This window comes from Haliotis cracherodii, unplaced genomic scaffold (genome assembly GCF_022045235.1).
Source record: "Haliotis cracherodii isolate W230 unplaced genomic scaffold, xgHalCrac1.p SCAF_9, whole genome shotgun sequence".
NCBI classification, from domain to species: domain Eukaryota; kingdom Metazoa; phylum Mollusca; class Gastropoda; order Lepetellida; family Haliotidae; genus Haliotis; species Haliotis cracherodii.
The window spans coordinates 27,645,641-27,664,916 of record NW_027266343.1 but is presented as its reverse complement, the minus strand read 5'-3'; the positions used below and the strand labels follow the sequence as shown (position 1 = coordinate 27,664,916).

General features: G+C 35.6%; 1 protein-coding gene across 1 annotated transcript; it reads left to right on the top strand.

Annotated features, from left to right (window-relative positions):
- Positions 1 to 6,080: 6,080 nt before the first annotated feature.
- Positions 6,081 to 15,472, top strand: LOC139452862 (homeobox protein MSX-1-like). Its single transcript, XM_071234500.1, has 3 exons — positions 6,081 to 6,612; positions 12,237 to 13,184; positions 15,430 to 15,472. Exons 1-2 carry the CDS (start codon positions 6,129 to 6,131, stop codon positions 12,665 to 12,667), a joined length of 915 nt encoding a protein of 304 aa, XP_071090601.1. The 5' UTR covers positions 6,081 to 6,128; the 3' UTR covers positions 12,668 to 13,184; positions 15,430 to 15,472.
- The last annotated feature ends 3,804 nt before the right edge of the window (positions 15,473 to 19,276 follow it).

Below are 19,276 nucleotides of genomic sequence, written 5' to 3'. Positions count from 1 at the left end.
GTGGTTTTGACACACGAAAAATCGTGTCAGACAGGACGGGGACAGCACAAGCATCTGCGGCCCTAACTTCACGGCGAGCGTAGGTTATGAATTCCAGATGTTCTTAAGTCTACATGTGTACTCTGTTCGAAGTTTGTCCTTGATGTAGCCATTCTGGAGTGTGTCCCCAGCTCGCATCCCCAAGTATAGGCCTGATCCTGCTCGAGATGGCAACTGACTACCACGGCACGTTTCAGACGAAGAATGTTGCACCTGTCCAGTCTAAGGGACATGTCGATATCATTAGAAAAGGACTCGACAATGAGAATCTGTTTCTTTTACTTTTACTGTGGATCCTCCATTGGCAATGGAGTTCAAGGTCATCCATGTAAATTATTATTATTATTATTATTATTATTATTATTATTAATCTGTTATAGGGTACAGACTCCAAAAAGGATACACAGTTAATAACCTTATATCGAAAAGTGATCCTGATGCGACATGTAGGTCAATTTATGTCACGGCATCATAACCATTCCCCGTTACATGGGAAATAACGAAAGGCGCCATACATTCAAATGTAAACTGTACTCGGAGCAATGGCGAATTAGCGAATGGTCAACAAGTTCTACCAAATCTAAATCATCCTGAATTTAGTATTCTGAGAGTAAGCTTGTAAGTTTTCAAGATACCCATTTGGCCTGAATAATGTTTGGCTATAGTAACTAGTTTTATTGATATTATCTAGAATTAGCAATGTCTCTAATATTTTCAACAAATCGTTTCTATATAAATGGCTGATGTACTAATAAAATGTCCATGACTAAGATCCAACTCAGTAAAAAGGCAAAACAACAGTTCCCCGATGGTAGTCCGTGTCTACCACGTTCCCGCGAACGACGTTCGATGTCGTATCTACGCCACTTCAAACCAGACACTCTTAGGCTGAAAATTGCCATAAACGAGGCAGTTTGATAAATAGCTCATTGTAAATATTATCGGCAGTAAGTGAGCGGCAGGGTATAGGGGTGGTTTGTGAGTGCACCTGTCGGTGAAATAGACAAGCTATCAATCAGTGTTAATTTCATACCAGCGAGCAAGTAGGTGATAACATTACTTATTAAATTTGATGAAGAGCGAGCGTAATTAGCAATGTATCTCCACCTCAGTGTGACAAGTAACGCTTGTTAATGACAGGTAATACACTAAATTGCTTGGGGGATCTGCCGGCTAACGCCCTCTCCCATTCAAGATAGACCCACACCCCTTATTTCCCCACCTGTAGGGGCTATTTACGTGTACGTCGAGAAGCCCCTCACTTGCTTTATCAGTTGACGTTAACGATTACTTTTTAACGTCATTACGTCATCACTAACGCTGAAACAGTATCAGTTGTGCTAATACTGTATCGCTGATTGGGTAATGGACTTATAATTCTACAGTCTTTGAATCAGAAATGTGACAGTTGATCGTTCCTGAAATAGACATGAGCTTAGCACCTGAGATGAAAGGTGCCTAAAGAGAAAACCAAGTTTCTTATGTAAGTAATTCTTTCTGTATTACATGGCATTGCACATATAAATATATCGATTGATTTTATGTCTTGGTTGAAATTGGATTACATATTTTTCGTTAGCAGTGAAAATTTCCTTTACCTGAAATTTTATGTCGCTGAACAATTATTAATAATATTTAGCTATTAAAAATTCCACAGTGTTCTCAATATTTTAAGAAATATTCCTGCTGTACAAAAACATCATAACATCGCTTTAATATACAGCACATTGAAAGTTTTACTAGTTTTACTAGAAACTTAAGCCTCCCTAAGTATCCTCGACATTTTCAATGATGTACCCCTATCTCAAAGCACCGAGTCAGCGCAGGTCACACATTGAAGAGGGACATTCTGTCACTTAAATGCATGCTTAACAAGCACGTTATTGTCGTGCTTTTTCCACAGTAAACTCATCTACCGTACAACCAAAGCACTAGTTCCATTAACTTTCATTTCAATAAGTTGATACTACTAATATTTCAGGTTATTTTTTGAAGACGTTGGAAGAAGTCCAAAAGATTGCACACCCGCCTTAATAAGGTAATTGACGGATTTTTTCTGTCCCCGGACAAACGGGAACTTTATCCTGATGCGAATGAACCCATCAGTGCGTAATAGAGTAATTTGCCCTAAAGTATTCATCCGCCAACAAAATGTAAACAAATTTAACTTTGTAGGCAAATATGACCCTTCTCCAAGGATTTATGACTCTGGGGCGGGGGAGAACGTTGAATTTCCGCTAGCAAGGGGCCAATTGTTACAAAACATTTTTTTCAAAGCTTGCCCACACTTTTATAACCCTCCTAAGCGAGAAAGATAAAGAATAAACCATTTTTCCGGATGATTATCCTTGTATGAAAGACCGTTTTGTAATTTTATGTCCCATTAAGAGACTTTCGTCAGGACAAGGGGCTATTTAAAAGGCGGGGATACCTACACCCTGTCTACAGTCTGCGCTATGGCTTTGGGCTTAATAATTTTAGTTAATATAGTTTCGAATGACTTTGCAGGAATAGTCTGTTGAAAAAAATATCAAATTACATCGTAATTAATCTTATAGTTAATGTGTCAGTTATCATGTTTGTGATAGATGCGTTTTAAACGGATAAAATATTTCTAAGGTTAAAATAACATTTTAGGATATTAAAATGTGTGGACTTTATAAGTATGCTTTTATGAATGTATTAAGGGCTTTTTAAGCGTAACTTTGAAAGTCATATTTTTAAAATGTAATATATCAGTTACACACAGTGATCCAATATTGCTAACATGTGCCCCTGTGTGGTACAGCATGCAAGTACTTCCTGAAAGAGGCGACTAGAACGGGGATTGCTTGGCCAGACTCAGTCGAATATATATAAAGGTATATATATATACCTTTAGCTAGGTTATAGTGTTTGAAACTTACACGCAGCCTGAGGACTAGGTGCATATTTACCGAGTTGTGTAACTGGCCTATGTTTCATTTAACCGTTTTCTACTCAAGGTGACATGTCAAGCTAAAATTAACAAAGACTGGCAGTGAAAGGTATGGTTTATTAATAATCATGAAGGGTCATATATATATATAGTCCTCAGGCTGCATGTAAGTTTCAAACACTATAACCTAGCTAAAGGTAGATGCACACTTATTCACACCTAGGTTTAATTGGTTACCATGCGACATTTTCAAATACATTTAGCTGGAGTCTGGCCTGCCGTAGTTGCAATACACAACATATACAGTGAAAGTGACATGATATTTACATATTTTTTACACACATGATATCTTGTTAATTCAGCTGTCGCGTGTGCACCACAGGTTAACCAGTTGATTGACAGTCTGTGATAAATTCACGTTATCAATAATGTTTTCCAACATAAAACATCCAATGAGCTTCTCATGTGTCATTTTAGCCATGTATCGTGCTGAATGTTTATCCCATTTAAATTATTTGGTTATCGTATTTGACAGATCGAAATGACAGTAGAAAAAGATTGATATATTTTTCAATATCAGGATCAATACAATTTTGTCGGACATCAAACGGATATGATATTCAATTCTGGTTTCAACACTTTTTTAATACCATGACAGATGAATTGTATCAAGATAAATATCTATATAAATATATATTGCTTTTTCAGGCGTGCTAATCACGTGGTGACGATGACTGCTATTGTGTAATCATAATAATACCTATTTATTATGATGTTTTTTTTATTAAAAATATATTCCTTTGTATGTTGATGTAACAATTGTTTATATTGATCCACACAATGAAACATATTCGAATGGTTCCAGAAACAAGGATAAAACAATAACCCTTTATTAAAAACAGGAATCGTATAGTTAACATTGATAATAGTTAGGCATTTCAATCAGATTATTAATTGCTTTTGTGTCAAAAAGGTTTGAACAAATGGGGTTAATATCGCATAATGGTCTTTTAAAGATTTGCTATTTTATGTTTTTGCATGGTTTTTTTTATTTCGGAAAATGAAACCTATTGTTTACGCTTTAAACCTGTAAATATATCTGTATTGTACGTCCACAATGAAAGTATGATAGTCACATTGAGAACGTGCACTGTACAGTGTAATGTATGCACCTAGACATATGTTCTGACATTCCAAAAAGATTGATTGATTTCAAAGAGGAAAGTTGAATTGGAAATGTACCTCAACAGTCAGACAACCCTTCATTTCAGGAAACAATGTTATCACTTGTATGCCAGTATTCGTTTCAAATCCTGTTTAAAAATCGCTAACACATGAAAGGCTGATTTATATTTTTAATAAGTATTTTTCGACTTAGCAGACTCCGTTTACCTGGGCCGCATCTCTGCAGCATTCAGTTATTTCAATTTATGTTGTTTTTTGTCAGATTCGACATTTCATCGTTTGAAGTAAGTGCCCATAAATTATATACGTTATACTTTATTTCATAATGATACATATTCATTTATCGAAGTGTAAGTGTTTTTTTCGATAACATAAAATAACCCTCATCTCATGTTTCTTGTCTATGTCAACTTTCCAAGCGCAAATTTCATGCTATTTTATCTAATTTTAACTTCTTTTTAAAACGAAAACCGGATCAGATGGTCTCAGACCGGGGTATCGCCAAATGTCACATTAAAGAGATCGGGCGATATAAACCGGACAAAAAATGGTCGTCACCGGACTTGACTTCTATACGGCATCGTTTTACTACCGACAACGGTGGGTATGTTTACAATTTAAATTGCAAATAATTTGGGAATGTTTAGAGGTATCGAAATTGCCTGCTATTGCTGACGAGTGTTAAGCTATACACTGTGATGTTATCATACGCGTTTATGTAGAAGAGAGTGGGCTCGCTCATCCGGGTATTGTGTTTGTCCACGCATGCGTAGTATTGTGCCCGAGGGTAAGGCTGGGGCTTGTCGTACCATCAAGATAAGAACGGTAATTTCACCTCTCGTCAGATTGGGCGTGTAGGCAGATACCCTTATCCTGACAAATAAAAAAGACTGTCGTTGACTTTTTAATAGGTAGATTGAAGGAAGCGATATAAAGCGATTTCTAAAATTATTTATGATTTGACACTGTTAACAATAAATGATGTATATGAATTTACTTACTAAGATATATAGGAAAGATATATGGTGATAGATTAAAGCAAATTATTTTGATCAAAAGAAATGAATTTTAAATTAGTATATCTTATGTGTTGGATCACTTTGAAGTTTTGCTCGGATATAAATGTACACGGGGCGATAAGTACGCTTTGAAAAATATCAATCGTTATTGTCTTTGAGTAATTGTCGTACTGATATACCTGGTGAAGAACAGCATTTGTTTTCAAAATTAATGACAAAAGAATACCCCAAATTACATGTCTTCATGAATCTGGATAAAGGAAGCATATATTGATTTATACGGGTATTCAAAGTTCATATAAATAAAATATAATTGCGTGAATTTTTAATTTATTTAAAGTAATAAATAAAATACATCCTTCTTTCAGTCCAATCTGCAAAGAGAAATTTCTTAAATTTGTTATTTCGTCCCGGTCGTGACACAAAGACGTTAAATCAGATTTAATTTTAAGCTTATTTCACCTCATTGTCAATAAACCACGCTCCGTGGAGTTGTGTGTTGCAATAGCGTTACTTTGTTGGAAAACTAAGCTAAATTAATATCGCACCAAAGCTTGTGTAATTCTTCCCCAACATGTGCATTGCTCTACACACTACGCCGCGGCCGTGCTCTAAATACTAATGCATTTTCCGCTCGACCGAGTAGGGTCTGTCAGCGCTAGCTAATATAGGAGATGCGACACAAATTGTTTACATCGCTAGGTTTTGGTGTACAAACGATCTCTTCGCTCAGAAGATAGACGCCCCGCGCAGCGCCGTCAATCATTTGTAATCATCACACCGAGCGACCAATCACCTTGCACCGTCTCATGATGTCATTTCCTCCATTCGCTGGTTGGAGAACGGGGCGGGGCTTTCTGTACAGAATGCGAGGTTCCGTTTCAAGAAAAGACGAAACACGAAGTTAGAAGATTAATTTGACCTGATGTATTGAAATTGAGATTCGCTCACGAGAATCTGAGGTTAGAATGGCGTTGAAAACAAGCAGCAACTCGGCCTTTACGCCCATAGCAGCAAATGCTGTCGATAGTCAGAGCGAAGCAGACGATACCGCTAGAGCGCAGACGACACAGGTTGACGACGAGACGACCAGCAACATGCACGCTTCAGATGTGGAGGTTCGTGTGACTTCGGACCCTCTAAAGACATCGAGTCTCCCCAGTGATTCCAAAACAACAACAGACAGCAAGGAGTCGAGAAAGGACGAGCAAACATGTGTTCCGGTCAAACCATCCCGATGTTCATTCTCTGTTGACGATATTCTCGCTAAACCCGAGCGGCGACCGACAAGCCCAGAGCAAAGCAATTCCACCCTAGGTACCCGATCTCCCCCTTCCAGTCCTCCAGACTCACCCTCAGCCACGGGGGTAGAGGGCAGGTGGCCACCCGTTAGTCCTGTTACATCATCGTTCCCATCTTGGTACTATGCTTCAAGATTTCAACATGCCAACGGTACGTACACTAAAGTTTTGAATGATAAATTACATTCAGACTTTTTTCTTTATCTCGGTTGTACCTTTTACACTTTCTTTAAAAAAAATTAGAAAAATCGACCGATACGTTAATAGTGTACTGTTTTTTTCTAAATAACCTATATGAGCATCTCAGTTGAATTATATTTCAACAGTATAACGATTGCTAGACAAAATTCAAGTCATACGGTTTGCGAACACAAACATCGATGAAGAAAAAATGTATGTTAATAACGGCAATTCCAGTTGTCTGCTACATTGATGCTGACATGTTAAGCCACCGCTGTAGTTACCACTATCACACCTCCGGGACACACTATTGTGACAACATGTTTAATTATTAACTATTGCTTTCCAAAGTGGTTTAGCTTTTCACAGACATGGTTAGATAATCAAGAGAATTTGAGTACACGAACTGACGCTAGCTATAAAATAACAGCAAGCTTTAGATGAACCAAGTCATCGGTATAAAAAAAGATCATTGATGAATTTGTAAATTGCTATTCACATGAATTGTGAATGGACTGGTATATTTTTGTGAACTAATTGCGCTGTGATGTTAGTTAAGTATTGTGAGTATGATTTTATGTATTTTAAGCAATTAGTACCGATATTTAAATATCCAGTTCATATATGCAATTTACAACATAACGCAAACTGACAATCTTTCTTATTATTATTTGACTACTATGAATGTTGTTTGACTTCATTGTTGGTTTATCCCTTCAATGGAACAACGACATTCTTACAATTCAAATATTCTTTATTTGTTTTTAAATACCCAGTTTTCCCTTCGAGTTTTAACTGCGGGTCATAGCGCACAGCCACCCCATAAAAAGTAACAATTCTGCTAAATATTTAAACGAATGAATGGGAATATATATAACGTAGTATGTATGTTTGAATGTGTAGGATTTTCCAAGTATTTTTTATAGAAAAAAAGGACAAACTTTTATAACAATATGGTGGTATGCGAAATCGTAAATATGAAACTTTTAATTTGCTAGTTTATTGAATATTTAGCTGTACAAATGAGTGGTATGTGAATGCAGATACAAATTTCAACATAACTTGAGCAACATAAGCCTAACCAAAACGTGGAATTTGAAATGTGTTCTTGATCGCATACATGATAGTCAATCAAGTTGTGCCGAATGGAAATCGTACACAACACGCCCTGTATTCTATGAAAACTGTAATTGCTAACATGAAATTTCTGAACCCCGTAAATTGTAATGACATAACATGAACATGAAATGAAATGAAATTCAGTTTATCTGTTTCATCGGCGTTACAATGAGAACATGTAGTCAGTTATGAATTATATCAAATTGCTGTCTCATTTACATTGAATGTATTTCGACACATAGTTATATAAAAACAACACGCTATGTGTTTCGAGACTTTTATGACAATCATCAAAACATGGCAAATATTGTTTACGGTGACTATGAACAAAATTTCTGCTTTTGTATTAACCTATGATTTATTTTTATCAAAATGGTACATACATGTAAGTAATTAAATGAATGACTCTAAACGCGGTTTTCTTTCAGGCTTTACATGAAACAAGAATCAATTTCCACCATAACATCATGACATATGCATAATATTGACATGGTACTATTACAATCATGTATTCATTCCACATTCGCTTTTATCAATAGTAGTCAATTTCGGTAGGATATGTGGCCTCGTACCTTTATGTGCCTCCTCGTATTACCTACAGCACAGTCATCATGTATATGCCATGCACATATCAGCTCAAGCATGTACATATCACAGTCTCGCACCTATTTCTCGCGTAGCCTCAGGCGAGTCGGCGAACTATCTATACAACATTATGTTGTCAATTCCACCGATATAACCAGCATGTAGATAGCTCATCGATTGTATCAAGCAATATGTTAATGGGCTATTCATGAGAGAGTGGTCATCACTGCCCAGTGGCTAAGTGGCCCTAGGTTTACACTAATAGTGTCAATTGCTACTATAAGTGGGTTTATTGCATCTCCTGAACGAAGAACGGTATCTATACAACATATGATAATTGAACGCGTGGTGGTTGTAAAAATCGTTCGCTCGGTCCGGATATTTCACGCATTTAAAGGGCGTTTATTTCATGTCTGATTGCACAGTGTCACCAATTGGCAGTACGATCTGTGACGCTTGATAAATCTGAAGTTAGATTCAATTACATGTACATCGATGGTTTACATGAATTAGATATTTCAACGGTGTATTTATTTCATCGTCCCGAGTTACCGGGGCTGACATTGATAGGCAAAATACACAGAGAGTAAATTATACTTATATCATTATATATATTGATCACAGTCTTTTTGTGTCTAATGTTTAATTTCACGCACGGATAAGACAGAATACAAGACAACATTAAACTTAGATACCAAATATAAATTAATAAACCTATTTCTTTATTACAAAGTTCCATGAATAAAGCTAGCGAACGCACGTACGGGTTTAATGGGTGCTGTAAACCCTGTAAGGCTACTCGCCAGCAGTTGTGTGTTTAGTTTGGGAAACAGTAAAAATGTTTCAAATGAAGAAAATTCCACAACTATTTCCAAAGAGGTGACAAAGGAACTTGTAAAATGATAAAGATTAAGGGATAGTTTGGTAATATATACTGTATATGTATTTATTATATGATATTTAACTTTAAAATTTCTTGGAACTATTCTGTTCGAGATTTATGAAAGGATTAATATATTGTGTCTCATTCAACAAAACGACCGTAGGGTGACATAAGGATGTTGTTTGGGGTTTTATTTCTTGACGTTTGGTTTTAAATTTGTTAATTGAAAACGATTTAATTTATGTCGCCCAATAACGTTAATGAGTGGTGAGATATATAGCTGTGAAATTATACATAGCACATACGTGATAATATTGTTTTTCAGTATAAGAAATATCAATTTGTAATTTTAATAGCACTATGTGAAAAGACATCATATTTAATATAATGTCACCTTTCCATAATGTTATCCTGTGGTCCAGTAATAAATCGATAAATTTGATTTAATGAAACTAATAATTAAAATTCTGACCTTATTTTCTTTGATAAACCTACCGAACTGAATGTGAAGTAGTGTCGGAAGTTATATTTCTTGCCTGGTCGACTGAGAATTTGTTTTAAAATAGGTGATAATGCCATAAACACATTGAGGATAATACCAAGTCATTGTTGTAACCCAGATCAGCGGGCGGAACGAAGGAGATGCACCACAGTTTAACAGTGTAATATATACTATGCTTGGTTGTTGCTTTGAGATTTCTTGTCTCCAGACATACATCCACGAAGACCAATTAACTCCTCATTATAATAGGCCAACGGATACATAATTTATGAAACACTACACGGCAGCTTCATGCTTCAAGGAATTCTGTGTATTAAACGATAGGACAATGTTGTAATACGTAGCTCCTTGGGTTCAACTTCGATCATATCGATTCTACTTGTAACGTTACAAATTGAACCGGGTTGTTTCTATGAAGATGGTTGTAGACTTGGTGAGAAGCTGTTTGTAATTCTTTATAGTGATTATTGGGTTAGACTAAGGAAAAAAGACTTATGTAATTTTTTAAAATATCTTAATCTTTCTATGATATGTTGCTGCTGATCTGACACATAAAATCAGTGATGATACATAATTGACGTTTAGAGTCTTGCTCTATTGGTACCATTTTTCGTTATTTCTTAAGCAACACCTAGCAAAACGTCACTTCCATATCAATTATAGTTTTGCTTAAAATTATAAATACCCATATGATCGTATCTACATTATTGATGATTGATTTTATATTCCTAGTTCATCACAGGTATATGCGCTGTAGACAATCTTTGTGATATAATTGTTATGGATATTAGATTGCAATCTCACCACGTGTATATCGTATCATTGCTGTATATATCTGTCGCGTCCTATCATTAGGCAACGTGTTAACATTCATTACACGTGCATGCACTAGCCTTCATTGCGACTGAAACTTTTATCATCTTCTAAGCGCTGATGGTGGACCACCTGTAGCAGGATGATCACACTGATGTCGATATTCGTCTCCGTGTCACATGAGTCTTTTGATTTCACAAACGTTGAAATCTGCATGAAAACAACGACTGCAAGTGAACTGTGTTGCACCGTCCGAATCATTTCGTTTGTTAGTCACATTTCATTTCTGATGTCACGCGCGATCAACTTGTCACTTTCACTGCACCTGAACAAAGACTCTCTGGTACCATTGTCAAAACGTTTGAAATGTACACTAATGTATTTCACAGAATATATGACAGCTCTCTGTAAATAGCAGCAGCTGGGAGGTATTCATCAGGTGATAACTTCAAATACGCATGAGTTAATCGTATACCATCCATGCGTTGAAAGCAATTTCAATAATCAGTTTAAAGAGTGAAGCATTTAACAAACCACATGGATTTCAAAAGACAAGGCCTTTAAAGTGTTAATGATTACTTGACAAAGCATTCTGGTGTGGCACAAAGGTTAACAGTATGAAAGTTTAAATGCCCATAGCACGAATACATGCTCGCAGGACATTCAGAGTAAAGAGAATACATTAAAAAAATAAAGCCCAAAACAGTCTTCTATCTAAATCACAGTTCCTTAGCATCGGATAATACCTCATGATTGAAGATTTAGTCACTCATTTAACGAGGAACGTGTTGTAAAGAGGTCGTTGAACACTAATACCACAATTGAAACCTTTCATCCATACTAACATAAATGCGACTACAGTCAGTCACAATATATTACAATATAAACGGGGGCAAAATGTTAGCGTGTTTATACAAGCAATATGCAAGGCGTCTAGGTGTCTATATTGAAATTAATATATATGCCAAACAACCCTTTTATGTAGAACGTATCGATAAAACATGATATTAAATAGGTGGAAATAATCAAACGTGAAAGAGAAGGCATTATATTTATATCAAGGTCATAAAAGATGTTCATAAAGAATTTTCAGAGACGTAAACAGGTGGCATTTTAATATTCAGATCTAATATTTCACACGTTGAGGAAAACGCAATGTGTGATATAAAACCTGCACGAGACCTGATTAAAGCCTCTAATTGGAAGTTTTATTTCTAGTCTATCACATTTTCAACATGTACTGCTGGGCTATTTTATACACCAGTAAACCTACACAATAGCGGTGTTATAACATGCACTTTGCATAATCCGTAAGTAGACATGCTGAAATCCAACAGTTGACCTTCAAGATTTTGAATGAAATGGTCCTTTGATCATCTCACCTATATAGTTCATATATTTTTATGTTTGTGCTAAGAGATGTTGTGTTGGTTGTTATATAGTCTTGTTTATGAATGACAATAAACATTCAAGGTGTGGAAGTTATGTCAACAAAGTCGTAAGAAGTCGGGAAAAGCTGAATTTATTAATACGGAAATGGTAAACAATGGTTTGTCGATAGCATATCCTACAATACGTTTTCAACCGAAATCGCGACAAAAATCGATTTTAATATTTTCATCTCATCGTACGTATCCATTAATATGTGAATCATTACTTCTATATTGATTTGACGTATTTCTCTTCGTTTCAGGTATGGGGGAACGACAGCCAATAAGTCCTAAAACATGCCTCAGGAAGCACAAACCAAACAGAAAACCAAGAACACCTTTTACGACCACGCAACTGATGTCACTTGAACGGAAGTTCCGGGAAAAGCAGTATCTGTCCATAGCAGAAAGGGCTGAGTTTTCAGCGTCCCTCAATCTAACAGAAACACAAGTGAAAATCTGGTTCCAAAATCGTCGTGCAAAAGCAAAGCGACTTCAAGAAGCCGAATTAGAAAAGCTTCGAATGGCATCAAGACCAATGCTTCCGCCATTGTTTGGTGTGTCGCTTCCGTCGGCAGCTGCGGCTGCGCTTTACAATAGTCACGTGTCACGCGCACCTCTATTTTCCTCTTCCATGATGTCGCCGTTAGCTGTATACACGAGTCTACAGTCAGGGGTGCCTCACTTACACTGACAATAGTCAACAGTAACGGCAGTTACTGTTGTGCAATATTGAACTTGGTGATGCATAAACTGTGATATCGTGACTCGAAGCTGTATTCTCAAACCTAAGGGCAAAATATTATGATGATTAAAATGAACTCCCCTAAGACCTCCGTCGCAGGCCTACTTGCAATCTGAAAATGATGGCAATGGAACGATGATTCGTCGTCAAGTCATGACTTCAAAGACTGCAAATGAATAAAAACTTTAGTTTGAGCCAATACATTTCCGTCTTGATAATGGCCGAAAAATAAGGTTCAGTTAGCTACCTATAAAAACTGACAGCTCGATTTGTGGTCATCATGCATGATTACGTCATCAAAGAAGCACGTTTCTCCCGAGGGGCCACTGTCCATTCGCCGCAGACGACAAGCTAATGATCTGACGTCACACTGAGCAGACGATGATCTAACGTCATGGCCGCCATTGTTCAAAATCCAAGATGGCGGAATTGTTAAACGACCCGTGAAAATACAATGCCCTTGCAGGTATAAATCACTTCTTTTTCAATTCGATGCATACCAAACGCTCCATGCGCTCGCAACCAAACATACCAACCTTTGTTGCACGATTAAATGCCATATTCGTTGTAAACTTGTGAACTATTCTAAAAGTTCGCATCGCTCTTTGTAAACATATCTACGCCAAAGAAAGTGGTGCACCGAACTACCCGGTTAGGATCTATTACCCTGCGGGGGGTGCCTGTAATGAAGCGACGACCATATCTTAACTAATGAACAAGCTGTTGTCAATTTCACCGACTGATTTGACGGGCAATATCACTTCAAAGCGCTGGATAAATGATGAAAATTGTCTTTTAAGCGGTCGCAGGTCTTCAAAGCATTCGCTAAGTATAGAATAATAAGTAAACGATATGTTGAAAGAGTTTTCAAGTGATAAGAGTGATTCTCTGGCTATAAGTTTCAGCTATTCACCTACAATTTCTGAAGCAGCCTCTTTTCTGAAATAATCTTTTCACGCAGTCATATTAACGCGCTTTTTCTTGAATCTTAAATGGGGCATTACCTGCTTGGCATTGGCGCTTGTATGTAGAAACGAGATCACAGTTTGTTTGTCCAATATAAACTGGTATTGCTTTGATATCAGAAAATTTATATGGGGTTTTATCAAAGTACTGACCACACGTTTTATGGCATATTAATTTGTTCACAAACGCTGTGAATAGATTAGGCATTGTCACACACACCGTAGACATACATGTATGCTTGACAAATGTTGTTCTAAAGCCAACACAGACGTCAGAATATCACTTGTACAAGCCGTGCACTCTTTTCGGCAATGTTTGGTTGATACGTATATCTTTTTAATACAATCGAAATATCAAAAGGTAAATAACAATCAACACACATAATCTGTTTTAGCGTGTGCTCTTATAATGAAAATAACACATTTCTTTCATCAAATCTAAGTTTTTTTCTGACATTCCTTGTCAATAAAACAAATTGCATTAAAAAATGAAAATCGGCGAAATAAAGCCATCATCAGATAATATTAAAACAGACGCAAGAGGTCACTGAACCGAATGTTTCTGTAAAATACAGCTTAGCACTGCAATACTGACTACTGTAATTATCTCTGTTGAGAAATATTTATCTGGTATATATCAACACGCTCGATGGGAAGTTGTAAATAATACATTTCCATGCATATGTATGAATCAATCATAAAGTCTATTGTTCCTCCGTGATATGTGCAGCTTGATGTTAAGCTTTATGACAGGTGGTGTTAATTGCCGTTGTCTATTGGACTGGGTATAAGGATGAAATGACAGGAGATGTGTGCGTCGGATGATCTATCACAACCTGCGTATTGTCATGCAAATTAAATCTACATCTCCCTGAACCTGAGTGTGTTGTGAAACTGACAATATTGTTACGTACATCTTTTAACTGACGTTGATTGACAAGACCTCTGAATCCCGTCCTATTACTTCCATCGCTCTTGTATTAATTGGTTATCTGATAGGTCGAGTTTTGACATGCATATAATTAAATTCTAATCAGATGAAATCGATAGCATTGTCATTACATAGCCTGTCTAAGATTAGCCAGTGAAACGGTGTAATATATAACACTTACAGGTGCTATTGGCATGGTGAAATTGACAATATTTGATAAACATAGTTAGTTGCATTTAATATCCTACATTGAAATTTGAATTACATCGTAATTTGTAATGATAGGTCGTGAACTAATTTATGGAATGTATTTAATCTAAATTATTTATGGGGCTTATCTACTTTATGTTTACGATCTATTATTATATATATATCCATTTGATATACCATTATCACAAGTAGATAGATCAAATAAATTTAACTTAGTTGACATGTAATGCTGCAAAGAATATTAATATGTAACCCGTGAAGTAAAGTTGGAGGCAAACAGTATATATTTCTTTATCGAACATATAATGGCAAAAATAGTTTAATATGTCATATTTTCATTTTACATAATCACCTCACAAATAGAAACATTAGGGCTATTTAATTGTTTTAGTCATAGTTAGTGAATCTATAGTGAATAATATTTCAGAGAAATCAAGTTTGCGAAAAATGAAACCCTTACATGCAATTAAAATGGTTTTAATTCCCTTTTCTCCTGTCCTCCATCCTGGTAATACTTTCCGTACCATGAATTAAAGCTCCATGTTTCATTTACAATTCCTTGTGAGTGATTTAGTTTCATTTTTGGTTTGTTATTATTGTTGCAGATTCCCCGAAGACAGTCGATGAGATGCACAGCGACACTTCTTTATCAAGTTGATGCAGATTCTGGGTCTCTGCAGCCAACAACATGACAGTTGTATAATATATTCTGAATAAAAAATATTTATTTTTCTTACACGCCTATCTCTTGTCTTGTTTAAAAAATACAACATAAAAGCATTATGATGAAGAAATATCTTTAGATTGTTCATATTATTTTATGCTTTGACTGTTACATGGATTCTAAACCATGGTTTATCTGGGTTGGTTACTAAGCACATATTTAATACACAAGATAATGTGCAATTATCATAAAGGAAACTCACAAGATATGTATTCTATTAATGAAGCACACACGTTAATGCATTCTATCAATGTGCAAAGCTCAAGATGATGTAGTCTGTAAATGAAACATACTGTATTCTTGGAAAGAAAAAAATACAAAAGATAACGTGTAATTTCATAAAGGAAACCCATAAGATAGTATTCTATCATTAAGCACACACGATGATGTATTCTATCAATGAAGCACACAGAATAATGTATACTATCAAGGAAACACACAAGATAATGTATTCTCTAATGAAGTGTATTATGTGATTACTAAACTACAATGAGATAGAGACAGCAGACCACAATCTGGGGCTGCAGGGAAGTTAATCTGATCTGGACACATCTGGAACACTGGTTATACACCGATGCTGAAATAAGAGTATATAATCAACTATCATCATGTTAAGCTTTGATATTTAATATAGAAATAACAACCCCTTAAAGATCATAATTATTATTTACAAACCCATTATATTCACAGGTGAGATAATAGGCATATTCCGCTGTACCAGATATTCCAGACAGAACGTTTTGCGCAACAAAATATTCATCTCTGAAAGCAATTTCCTTTCTTTTCTGGTCACCGTATCATAACCAATTTCAATGAATGTAAATTAATAACCTAATGCTTGTGCATAATAATTGCATGGAAGTTATTTTTCCATATCTGCAACGTAAATGTTTGTTTCTTTGTTTATTGCCTAACGCCGCATTCGGCAACTGTCGACGCCGTCGGGGTACGACTCCATGTCAACAACCATGTACCCGAGCCCGACCACCCGATCCATTAAAGTGACAGTGAATAGGGAGGTGTGAAAACTCCATGTTAGGTCAAAGTATGGGATAGCTTCGCGCATCATGTTGAAGCGACGCGTCATATTTACTAAATGTCTCTGAATGGCTACCCTAAAAAATCTGGAATGACTTAACCTGGTCTTTGAAGGAGTAACTTTGATTAAATAGCTTATAATTGTAAATGTTTCCTATCCCATGAAATTTGAACAAAATGTACATGCGCTAAAGCACTTCAGCAACAGACAGATGTAGACACCATAGGCTGGAGCAGATGGGGTAGTGCTTGTAATGTAGCTGAAATTTGTGATTGGAAAATATATGAAACAAGAAAATATAATACAAATGTCCTGGAATACTTAATACTTTAGATCATGTATTTGCAAAATGAACATATTCTAGATAAAGAGATTCTTACATAAAACACACAAGAGAACACATTCAATAAATGTTATATCAAGCAATATATTCTAAATGTTTGGCTCTAGATAATGTATTATTTATGTGACACTCTAGACAATGTATTCTGCACATGAGCCTCTAGGTAAATGTATGACTTTGTGTATATGAGCCACTTGAAAAATGTAGATTATATGTGAGACACCTGATGATATATTGTGTATGTTAGATACTATAAACTAGTAATTTAATCAATTAATTTATTCCATAATTGAAAAAATATATAATTTGTTTCCGCAAGTAAAACACTAGATAATGTATGCTGCAAGTAAATAGAAAAGGTAATATTTTATATAAGTGATACAAAACAGACAATATATTCTATGAACGAATAATAACACATTTAGAGTATTCTATAAACGAAACAAATCAGAAATTTTAAGTTACAAAAATCACACTAGGCAATGTATTCTCGAGATGAAACTCGCCAGAAAATGTATAAAAGAGTACATTTGTGCAATGAGGTAACATATTTTATAAATGAATATTTTTGGTAATCGTTTTCAGGTAGTGCCACACTCTGCATAATACATTCTATGCCAGTATGCCTTTTTCATCCCACCAACACACTGCCACGCCTCTATCTCGTACAAAATAAACAACACAGACAATTTAATTTAATTCTATCATATCATTCATTCCACCTTGCGTCAGCTTGAGATTTACACAATGGTCGGTAGTTTAATAATCACAGAAAAAAATATCCCCCAAACGCTCAATTGTAAATCATCAGGCAGGCGAGTCTCTCTATCTAATACACATGGATGCGGCTGAGAAATCAAACCTTTCTCTTTAAATGTTTTTAACTGCATTTTATTGTGCTTGCCATGAAACTGATTCTGATAAGGTACTATTGTGCGAATGATAAGTCTATAGTACATTGTGTAGGCTTCTATGTATTTCTTTAGAAAAATCAAATATTTATACATAAATATTTTCTATTTTTTTGGGGCGGAGGATATTTAATCTCATCACCAGTTTAATATTGCAACTGTCCAATTTCGCTTAACGGTCGGTCTAATTACTCGATTTCAGTTCATATACATTCAATTTATTAAACCAGACAGCGACAAATTATGAATATACGACAAATAAAACTACTGCATTTTCAATAACCTCCGTTAAATTATGTTTTTGTTAGCCGAATACACATTTCATAGTTTTGTACCAAGAAATATATATCGTCCGATTCAGTCAGGCTAATATTTGAGCTATTGTGTCTCCATATAGAAGTATTATAATTATTATCATTGGGCGTTTCTCTACGTCTGAATAAGCAATATTGTGTATACTATTTCAATATTTCTTTTCATTAGGATAGGGTATTTTCAGAAATAGGCACTTCATATATACACTTCAGACTGCTTTTTGAGCATAGGAACGCCACGTCAGAGAACTGACTATTTATAAATTGTACTTTAATTAGTGCTTCCATGGGACCTGACATCATGGTTTACAAAATGTGATCAGGTGGATCAGCATGAACATTATTCGCCTCCGATTTTGATACTTCTTGTTTTGGTATATACTTACAGGTTCATGGATATGAAATTTATAGGAAACCAGCATATGCTTTTAAGTTTACATACATACATATAACAGTACATTTACAGGGATTGTTGATTATGATTGTCAGATACAGTTACACTCCCTTTGTGTTAGACTAACATCTAGACTCAGAAATGAACATATTTTACAGAAAAAACGGTTGTTAACTTATAGTTATAAATTATATAAAAAGAAGCCAAGAGGCTTTCTTCATTTTCAGATGCTGCAGTAATCTAGACTTGCCAAATATTATAGATTTGCTTAGGCTGTATTGGATATGTATGACAGACTACCTTTGTATTTGAACCATGTATAAAGTCCAGCGTTATATATGATCGGAATATGATCGGTCCTCATGATAAGCACTGCCCTAACACACAATACCCATCAAATTACAAAACATGATGTTCATAAAGTCAGTACATTACGATAAAGAACGTTCATATAGCCAGTAGATCACAATGCATAATGTACAACATTAGATGTTCCTATAGTCAGTAGCTTACAATATTGGATGTTACTATAGGCAGTAGATTACAATATTGGACGTCCTGCGGACAGTAGATTACAATGGATAATATTCCTATAGTCAGTAGATTACAATGTTGGATGTTCCTATAGTCCGTAGATACACTATTGGATGTTCCTATAGTCAGTAGAATACACTATTGGATGTTCCTATAGTCAGTAGATTACAATATTGGATGTTCCTGTGGACAG